Below are 10,342 nucleotides of genomic sequence, written 5' to 3'. Positions count from 1 at the left end.
CCTACAATATAATCTAATGAACGTCATCTTCAAGCTCATGCAAAACACAAAATTAGAAAAATAAATACCAAAATACATTGAAATTTTTTTAAGAAAAAGTAAATACCAAAACACGTGAAAAAAATAAGACATATGTTTTCTTTCAACAACAAACCTGGAATGATAAGACGTTCAAATGTATAGGAAATCAAATCATCTAAATTAGGATAGATAATTTTATGTAAATGTCTTTTATTTTTAACTTTCCAACTGAAATATTTTAAAAAGATTCTATTCAACTTCCCTGCTAAAAAAAGGATATTTAAAAAATCTGTTTTTTTTTTTTTATTACTTGCACGGTAAATAATTTTTTGGTGCAAATGAGCCACAATGGCGGAGATTAGAATCGATCCCATTATCACCTGGAACCGGGAGGGAAGCCACTTGAAAGGTAAATAATGCTTAAACTACATCGTTTTGCACCGGGTGCACAATGCTCAATGTGCACCCGAGTGTATAATCCAATTTGCGCCACTTCCCACCTCTCCAGATAAATTTTAAACTCAAATTTGACTGTTTTTGCAAACTCAAGCCAGCAACAACATGAATCATCACCGGATATGAAAAATGACAACACATATCCGTTTGGACGTACACCTTGCGTGTTACTCAAGCTTTCAATCATGGCCGATTCACTAGCTCTTCACAAAGGATTACAAGAAGTTGTACGACTAAACTCAGTCACATATCCATTGAAGACGACAATCTTTTGGTTATTAACTCAGTCAAAGGAATGTGGTCCACTCTTTGAAAGGTACAAAATATTTACTTACATCAAAATTATTCTTCGTCTTTTGATTTATGGAAAATCAAGCATATTTACCAGGAATCAAATCAAGCAACAAACTAGATGAGTAATGTTGATCACTTAATTAGCTCTAACATGTGTTGTATATCAATCTATGCAAGAGCCAGCAAAGCCGCAACTTTTCTCTATTCTTGACAGTAACTACTTAGATCATCTAAGTTAGATGTAACCATCTTACTGCACCTTTTTCTTACCTTACCATAAAAGTATGAATAGTGGTAGAGACCGTAGATTTGTTATACAAAGTATACTCCGTATTTATTTTGAGATGGAGAAAATAGCATGGATTCGCCAATCTAATCCAAGTATCTAACCACGGTATTGGATTTTACGGAGTGGCGTGTGATACAAAGTAGTACTCCGTACTTGTTTATAGATACGCAACTCTCAACAACAACAACAAAGAAAACTGCAAAACCGCATTCTGATTTATGTTCTTCAGTTTGACACAGTGAAGATCCAACTCCTCTTCTCAATTCTCACCCTCTTCAGAAACAAGACCTTATCAATTTCGTTGACTTTAATCCTCTAATCTCTTCCTTTTCTCTGTCCCATTCCATTTTTTACCATCTTTTTCACTTTTGTGTTTCCTCGTCCCATTTTGATCCCCATTGAAAATACATCTGACGTCGCATTTTTGGGGTTTTATCACTTCAATGTAATTCTTTGATTGAAATTTGATGAATAAGATGCAAATTGGTCCAATTTATTAAGGTAATTTACTTGAAATCTTTATGGGTTTTCTTTTTTTGATGGGGTTTTTCTGGGTTTTGATAATGCTTGCAATGTGTTTGTTGAATTTGCTGATTAATGGGCGTTTTCTTGGTTGGATAGTATGAATTGTTTAATGTGATTATCAGTTTCTGTTATGATTTCTTGAAATGGGAAGTTGTTAAAAATTAAACCTTATTTGTGAATTGTCATTTTGGAGCAAAATCGCCATTTGAGTTCCCAAAATCAGAAATGCGGTGAGATACTTTGCAATTCTTCAAAGTATGATTAGTTTGTGCTCATTGTAATGCTGTTTCTTTGTTTCTTATCTGATGAATTTGTCGGTTGAAATTGAAATCAACATTTTTGAGTTGAGTGTCTGGCTGTTAATCTTTCAATAGATCATTTTGACATAATTACAAGAACATATTTGAACTGTTTTTTTAGTCTATACTTTATACTTATATTTAGTGTTCAGTTGGTCCATCAAATATAGGAATTTCCTTTGTTGTTGCAAAAAAGAGAGTGAATTCATCCGAGAGTATTGATCTTGATATTTTTGTCCCAGGGTGTAGAATGCGGGAGGTCACTATAAGCGTTGGTTGATTGGATACGTTGAATGGAAGTGTGAGCTATCATCAATTTTCATCACGATAGGTCTGAGATATTGCAAGTCGGGATCGAAGCAAGTAATTTTCCAAATAGTTGTTGGAACTATGCAAGAAAATAAGTTTCCAAGGCGGTATTTGATTGTACTTTTGACATTCGTATGTACGGCTGTCTGCTATATTGAGAGGGTGGGCTTCTCAATTGCTTATACGATTGCTGCTGATGCTGCTGGTGTAAATCAATCAAGCAAAGGCACGATACTTTCTACTTTCTACTATGGATATGCCTTATCACAAGTGCCGGGAGGTTGGGCAGCTCAGAAAATAGGTGGCAGGCGTGTGCTATTGCTTTCATTTGTCTTATGGTCGCTGACTTGTGCTCTAGTCCCGCTGGATCCCAATCGAGTTTTCATGTTGGTTATTGCCCGCCTCCTTGTTGGTGTAGCTCAAGGATTTATCTTCCCTTCGATTCACACAGTTTTGGCGCAGTGGGTTCCTCCCCATGAAAGATCTAGATCTGTTTCTCTTACCACGTCTGGGATGTACTTAGGTGCAGCTGCAGGAATGCTTCTGCTTCCGACCCTGGTGAAGTTTAAAGGGCCTCAGTCTGTCTTTGTAGCCGAAGCAGCGTTAGGAGCCATGTGGTCTGTGCTTTGGTTTAAATATGCATCAGACCCTCCTCGATCTGAGCACCCCAAAGCTGCTGCTGCTGGTTTTGGGGAAAGCTTATTGCCTGTTAAAGGTAATCACAAGTTAAAAGTGGAGAATGGAGGTAGCTCAATCAAAACTTTAAACATACCTTGGAAGAAAATTCTTGTCAGCTTACCTGTATGGGCTATTGTGGTCAACAACTTCACTTTCCATTATGCCTTGTATGTACTTATGAATTGGTTACCGACATATTTTGAGCAAGGCCTACAACTTAGTCTCCAAGAAATGGGTTCTTCTAAAATGATGCCATACCTCAACATGTTTTTATTCTCGAATATCGGTGGGGTGGTTGCTGATCATCTTATCACCAGGAAGCTTATGTCTGTTACTGGGACAAGGAAGTTCTTAAATACCCTAGGATTTATTGTGGCTTCTCTGGCGTTGATGGCACTACCCATGTTTAGAACCGCTAGCGGAGCAGTGTTCTGTTCTTCTGTGGCACTCGGCTTCTTGGCTCTTGGAAGAGCTGGGTTTGCTGTGAATCACATGGATATAGCTCCAAGATATGCTGGAATTGTTATGGGAGTTTCCAACACAGCAGGTACACTAGCTGGTATTGTTGGTGTTGAGCTAACCGGACAGCTTCTTGAAGCAGCAAAAGTTGCTGATTTTGACATCTCTAGCCCAGAAAGTTGGAGATTGGTATTTGTTATTCCTGGTATACTGTGTATTTTAAGTTCAGTTGTCTTCATGATTTTTTCAACCGGGGAAAGAATTTTTGATTGAGTTAGGCTTTCCACAGTTCATGAATAGGTGCCCATCTTACCCTATTTAGCTAAGTTCTTGCAAATTTTTTCGGGGATTGAACTTTGATATCTTTCGTCAGTACATTGTAATACTACACTTCTAAATAGAATGCATGTTTTGTGTTATGTAAAGCAACCCTTTGATGTGTAGGTCCTCTAGAGTATCTCCAAGTACAATATGTGTGCTTTAATGGAAAGTTACCTTTTAGATGGACTACATAGCATATTTGATACAATGATATTTTGATGCACAAGATTCGGGAGATTTGTCATCCATCTAATGGAGGTTTATGTGTAGGCTTGACGCAATGTGTGTTATTTGCTGTGTTGCCTGCTTACACAAGTGGCTAGTCTCATTTTGTCCCTCACTCGTGCTGGTGGTCAGTGCATGTCAGAAGTTTTATGGAACCATAGGTTTCGTTGGGTTTTTCTTATCACACTGAACTTGTGAGAAAGGGTTGTGGCTTTGTGCTGAGAACGTCATCCCTGAAACTCTTAACAGGAAGTGCCTTGTCAAGATATTCTTCATATAATGCAATAAGGTCTTCTTTTGCTTTCCATTTGGCTGGTTTTTAGCTGCTGTTTCATCTGTAATAAAGAGAAATGCATCTTCGTATGATCATTTTTCGAGGAAAGATGTAGGAAGGATGTAGCTTAGCATATTTTCTAAATTGCTACTACATAAACAATTCATCTACATCCATCTTTGTAACAATTTCTTGTAATAATGCAATGAGATATCTACATTTATTCTGACTGTCTGCAGCACTGTATCAGTGTCTTCTACATGCATCAATTACCATTTTTGTTTATTCAATGAAGGATTTGTTGGCCAAGCCGCATGTAAAAAACATGCTTCAGTAAGAGGAATGTTTTTGTTTTACCCTTATAACAGGGATCGAATAGAAGTGTGGAAAGAAAATGCCACCCCGAGATCCTAATGGATAAAGAGTTGTCTCATCTTATGACAATTGAATTTGGGATGAAAAGTAACTCAGAATCATTCTCGTGCTTGCTATTCTATTACTGGTTTTCTCCGAGCACATGAGAACAAGATGATTGTCAAGAACTCAAGAAGTCAGATATCTTCCCGGAAACTTAAGAGACAGGGTAAGGTTTTTATTTGATGACGATGTGATTATGTCATTCTATTTTTGAGATACATGTCATAGCTTACAAGCCTCGTCGGTTGCAGCAAATTTTGCTTTCTCACGTTGATATTTTTCTTGAATGTTCTTCAAAATCATTCAAAAAAAATAAGAGCAATGTTTTTTGTGTAGGAAATTATATGTACTAAACTTTTAAATCTTCTTATATGTACTATTGATCACAGGAAATTATGTTCCCTTCAAGAGCTGAACTAATTTGGTAACGTCAACAGCCATGTAATATCAGAGTGTCTGCCAGAACACAACTGAAGGAGCTGCAGCCGGAACTGTATATGGTACTACTGATAAATAATGTCTGAAAGCACAAAATATAGAATCAGCTCAGAACAGAAACAAGTAAGATTATCTTTACATTAAAAAAAATCAAACTATGATGTCTCATCTATTTAGTTTGTGAATGCAATTTGACTATCTGAGATGGTTTATAGCCCAAAACTCTTAACTTCAGTATTAATTCTGGAGAAGGGCTACGCAGTAATCGAATTAGCTATATTTGGCTTTTTACATGCAGCATCTATATCTTTCCTTAGAAGAGTATGTCAGATTTAGCTAAGATAATTAGACACCTTTACAAATTTAACTAAGAATGTACTTGGTTTTACCCTTATAATAGGGATTGTATACCCTGTTATACTGCCCAAGTGCAAGTCAATGCATAACAACAGACTCTATCAAGAATTGTGTTGCTAACTCTTTTGATTCTGTCTTAACTCTCTAAAGTAGATCAAGACTTGATGGGTAAGCTCTGTAGTGCTTTGTACCATTTTTTTTAACTGAACAACAAACGCCTTCAGTAACGTTACAGATTGGTCCAATTATTAGGAACTTTTTGCTGAGAAGCCATAAAATAGTTGTCGCCTGTTTGCTTATGTATGTGACTCCTATATAGTTTAATTTGTTATGATCCACCTGTTCTAGTAGTTACTTTGAATCTTGTATTAATGATTCCCGTGTTCTGCCTGATGTGACTCGATTTGATATAGATTGATGTGATGGAACAGTAGGTTCAGCCTGTTCGCTGCAACGGGTCTGAATCCTGTATCTCTGATTGCCACATAATTGAAAGCTGCGTTTAGTTGATGGAAACAGTTTCTACTCTCAACAACAACAGGTTAACCTTATTGGCGTTGCTGAAATATGTATCAACATAAATTGGCCATGTAGATAGCGGTTAACTGGTACGGAGTATTTACTATTATTAGTAATTTAGTACTCCGTATCAGATATCTAGGAATCTAGGATTCAGCATCAACAGTGCTTATAGAGGTTGTGGTGTCCGGAATGCTGTTGTTACAGAAATTGAAATAGCTGGTAAAACAAACATCTCCCATCTCTAAAGGCCAAGGCTGTTTAAGCCATTTTATACCAGTAGGATTTTTGTGCTAACCTTATACGGCCCAGTAGTAGTTTGTACAATCTTACAAAAGGTTAAGGAACATTTCAGATGTTTGTGTGTTTTTCTGTAACGTGCAGGTGTTGTCGTCTAAACTCTAAAGATAAGGCTGTGAATCTAAGGATTTCCCCAAACCCTACAGACACTAACTAGATAGTTTATTATTTTGCTGTTTTCACATTACGCGCAGAGGAAATACTGGAAGAAATCAAGATTTCGTTCGACAGTTGGCAAATTAGATGCACAGGAAGAGTTATAAGATAGTTACTTTTTTTTATGATTAATAATCCACAGCAGGAAACTAATCCTTACATTTCAGGGCATCAGTAAATACGAAGTACAAAGTTGCATCATCTTTGCCCATCACTGCAATGCAAAGCATACATTCGTTTTTCATTGAGTTATTTTACATCCTAACGGCTCTTAATTTCCAGGAACGAAGTTGGTGGCAAAAGCCCAGGCATTGTTAGCGACTGGGTCAGCAAGGTGGTCGGAGAGGTTCTCAATGGGACCCTTTCCAGTAACAATAGCCTGAATGAAGAAGCCGAACATGGAGAACATAGCCAATCTTCCGTTCTTGAGCTCCTTTACCTTGAGTTCAGCAAAGGCCTCAGGGTCATCTGCAAGGCCAAGTGGGTCAAAAGATCCACCTGGGTAAACCTTGTCGAGCCCTTCACCCAATGGACCACCACCAACACGGTAGCCCTCAATCAAACCCATGAGAACGACTTGGCTAGCCCAGATAGCTAGGATACTTTGGGCATGGACCAGGTTTGGGTTTCCTAGGTAGTCAAGGCCACCTTCCTGGAAGATTTGGGATCCAGCCTTAAACCAAACGGCTTCACCAAATTTGACACCATTCTTGGAAAGGAGTTCGGGGAATACACAACCAAGGGCACCAAGCATAGCCCACCTAGAGTGGATCACCTCAAGTTCACGGTTCCTGGCGAAGGTTTCAGGGTCTGCTGAGAGTCCAGCAGTGTCCCACCCGTAGTCACCGGGGAATTCACCAGTAAGGTATGATGGGGTCTGCTCTGAGAAGGGGCCCAAATACTTGGGACGGTCAGGACCGTACCTGCAATTTTTAGTTATATATTATTACTTGGAGTTGTTGCAAATTCTATGAGACGACAACAGAGAAAGAGTTACATACCATAAGCTTTGTGGAGCGCTCTTTACTGTACGACGCATAGAAAAACGGCCTCCGTTGCCACCGACCTTGCGAACCAAGTCATTTTGTTGCTTCAAGATGGTCTGACCAGCAAATGCAGATTGTTGGATGGTTGAGGTAGCCATAGCTATACACTTGGTTAGTCTCTGTTTTTTTTGTTTTTTTTTGGGTTTTTTCTTCTTTTTAGCTAGTTTGAAGCCTTTGAGTTTGTGGTTAACATTAACTGAATGTGATTTTATATATACTTTTAAAGCTTCAGGGTTATGATGTGGATCAGGAAAATTACACATCGTCATCTTTCTATTGGTCATCGTCTTAATGTGTGGATTTTCATGGTGATTTTTTGGGTGATAAGAGAGGCTGTTCTTCTGCCATCTAGGATTTGCAAGATTTTGGTGTTGGATATAATTTTGTAGGTTAATGTACACCACTAACTTTGTCCACTTGGATTTTATTTTGGAATATGGCTTAATTCAGTTTTCGTTTCATCTTACATCCTTATCTTTATCTATTTATCCAAGTTGTGTTTCTCCTAGTGTTTAAGTTAGCGGGTAGCGTTTTGAACTATTCAGAATGCTGCATGTAAAACAGTTCTAAGTGTATGTTAAGGTAACAGTTAAATTAGAGGTTGAGGACTTGAGATTGCGGTTGAGTAGCTTTTTTCAAATGTTAAAAATAGCAGCGTTCAAGTGAGGTTTGATAAAATTATACTTCGTAATAAATTTTTACACAATATATTATAGCTTTTATTATTTTACAATCTAAACCGTTATTTTTATCGAACACTTATATTAGATACTCGTTACTTTGGCAGCTAACCGTTACCAACTACTATTCACCGCTACTCTAACCACTATCCGCTACTTAACCGTCAAAAGCTACCCGCTACCGCCAGTTTTATCGAACAAAACCTAACAATAGTTAATTTGAAGCCCGGTATATAAGTTTTCAGGGTTTACTGTTTAGTTTAACTTTTTTTTAAAACAACTAAAATTAATTCATTAATAAAAAGTCATACAACATCTACAAAAGATATCTGAATCTATCAAATACGTAACAAATCTAATCAAATAAAACTCGTTTTCTGCAAAACTACGATCATCGCGCGTCGAACATCTTGTATACCCTCTAACACATCGTTGTTTGATACAGCCTTCAACGAGGAGGTCTTTTGATCTGTTGCAGTTTTGATATTGAATTAAATCAGATTCAATTGATTGGACGTAGAACTGACATCTGCTGCGACATCGCACAAATCTTCATTGTTGAATCCATTTCTCCAGCGAAATTAAATAATATTTTTCCCTCTTACACCAGAAATATAGGATCCTCTAATCCTAAGAAAAATTCTCCCTAAAAGGAGAAGAAAAATCCTGTCTTTCGAGGGTGAACAATTCCTCGCACAAAGAGGAAGTATTATTAAAACCCTACAAAACAAACAAAATTAAGGAAAGAACAAAATTAAGGAGGAACTGTTTAACTTAACTTAAGCATGGTAAAATTAATCCTATTTCTTTGTCCATCTGATTATACCTTATGATTATGAGCACATGAGTGAACAACTCTACTTCGTATATCTCAAATACTACCACGTACATAGTTACTTTTACTTTATTTTTAAATAAAAGATAAAATCATTGTTTCTTTATAAATGAAAAAAATTTAAAACATTAATCAATTTTTTTTTTTCGTTGTTAATGAGCCACAAGTGTGGGGATGAGAATCGATCACAGGATCACCTGGAACCGGGATGGAAGTTCTAACCAACTGAGCTATCCATCACTCTCAAAACATTAATCAATTATGATTTGTTAAACGTGAACATAAGTTAGAGTTATTTGTTAAAAATAAAAGATAAAATCATTGTTTCTTTATAAATGAAAAAAATTTAAAACATTTATCAATATTTTTTTTTTGGTGCTAATGAGCCACAAGTACGGGGATGAGAATCGATCACAGAATCACCTGGAACCGGGATGGAAGTTCTAACCAACTGAGCTATCCATCACTCTCAAAACATTAATCAATTATGATTTGTTAAACGTGAACATAAGTTAGAGTTTGTTAAATAGAATCTTTTACTACTATTTTTTAATAAAGGACTTAAATTTAAAATTAAGCTTATTTTTTGATGAAAAAAAATAATTCGTATTGCTTGTTTTGCATCAACGACTTTATTTTTCATTTTATTTACCTATGAATTATCGTGTAAAGTAATTTTTTTTTTGGTGATCATATTTATTAGGAGTACTATAGAGATTCCTGAAGTGCACGTGGAAAGGGTATCATGACTTTCAAAGAGGCATGATCTAGGATTGAGCACTTAACAATCTATACCGGTTCTTTTTTGTTGATTAATTAGAAGTATTTGGGAAAAGTACTTTGATTTTTTATTTTTAATTTTGTTGGGTCCTTAGCACCGGGAGGTACAATCATAAAGTCTAGAATATTTTGTAATTGAATTATTTTTATTTGGCTATATATTGTCTCCTTTTTATTTCATAAGTTCTTACCCATGTTGTTTCAAACTGTATCTCTACTTTGGTAAGGAAATCTTGGAAAGGCTTAATTTCATAGGATTGTAATTAGGTTTATTGATAATTGAACACCAATATTTACAGACACACCTTAATTTTAAGAGGGATTTAATTATCAGTATTCTTGCGCGGATTTCTAAATCCTTCAACGTTCGTTTATTCCTTCTCGCCGTAATAAAAACCCCTAAAATTCAAGCGAATGATCTAAGTAGTAGAAGAAGAAAGAGAGGATCGAAGAATGGTAGAAAAGGCGGAGGAAGAATAAGCCATGCAAAAATTGAAAGAGAAGAGAGAAATGTACCGTAGTGAAGGAAACTTTATGGTTAGAGAGGATAGAATAATGGCGGGTGAAAGAAGGTTGGAGGAAGAAGGTAATGTGCCTGATTCTATGGGCCAGCTGGAAAAAATGAGATGAGTCAATCATAAGGGTAATTCTGTCAGTGCACTAT

General features: G+C 36.6%; 2 protein-coding genes across 2 annotated transcripts; one reads left to right on the top strand and one right to left on the bottom strand.

Annotated features, from left to right (window-relative positions):
* Positions 1–1,156: 1,156 nt before the first annotated feature.
* LOC110805737 (probable anion transporter 5) lies at positions 1,157–4,379 on the top strand. The gene is made up of 3 exons (XM_056837377.1): positions 1,157–1,561; positions 2,127–3,630; positions 3,922–4,379. Exon 2 carries the CDS (start codon positions 2,275–2,277, stop codon positions 3,601–3,603), a length of 1,329 nt encoding a protein of 442 aa, XP_056693355.1. The 5' UTR covers positions 1,157–1,561; positions 2,127–2,274; the 3' UTR covers positions 3,604–3,630; positions 3,922–4,379.
* A 2,059-nt stretch (positions 4,380–6,438) lies between these two features.
* LOC110805725 (chlorophyll a-b binding protein 5, chloroplastic) lies at positions 6,439–7,582 on the bottom strand. Its single transcript, XM_022011346.2, has 2 exons — positions 7,339–7,582; positions 6,439–7,260 (listed from the first exon to the last, which is right to left on the bottom strand). Exons 1-2 carry the CDS (start codon positions 7,479–7,481, stop codon positions 6,609–6,611), a joined length of 795 nt encoding a protein of 264 aa, XP_021867038.1. The 5' UTR covers positions 7,482–7,582; the 3' UTR covers positions 6,439–6,608.
* Between the last annotated feature and the right edge of the window lie 2,760 nt (positions 7,583–10,342).

Source organism: Spinacia oleracea, chromosome 2 (assembly GCF_020520425.1).
Source record: "Spinacia oleracea cultivar Varoflay chromosome 2, BTI_SOV_V1, whole genome shotgun sequence".
NCBI lineage: Eukaryota > Viridiplantae > Streptophyta > Magnoliopsida > Caryophyllales > Amaranthaceae > Spinacia > Spinacia oleracea.
This window is presented reverse-complemented; position numbering and strand designations above follow the sequence as displayed.

Bases quoted from the DNA above. Each gene is read 5' to 3' on its own strand.
- LOC110805737 (XM_056837377.1), top strand. From the start codon at position 2,275: ATGCAAGAAAATAAGTTTCCAAGGCGGTATTTGATTGTACTTTTGACA.
- LOC110805725 (XM_022011346.2), bottom strand. From the start codon at position 7,481: ATGGCTACCTCAACCATCCAACAATCTGCATTTGCTGGTCAGACCATC. The intron at 7,261-7,338 runs GTATGTAACTCT...TAAAAATTGCAG, and splicing joins AGCGCTCCACAAAGCTTATG to GTACGGTCCTGACCGTCCCA.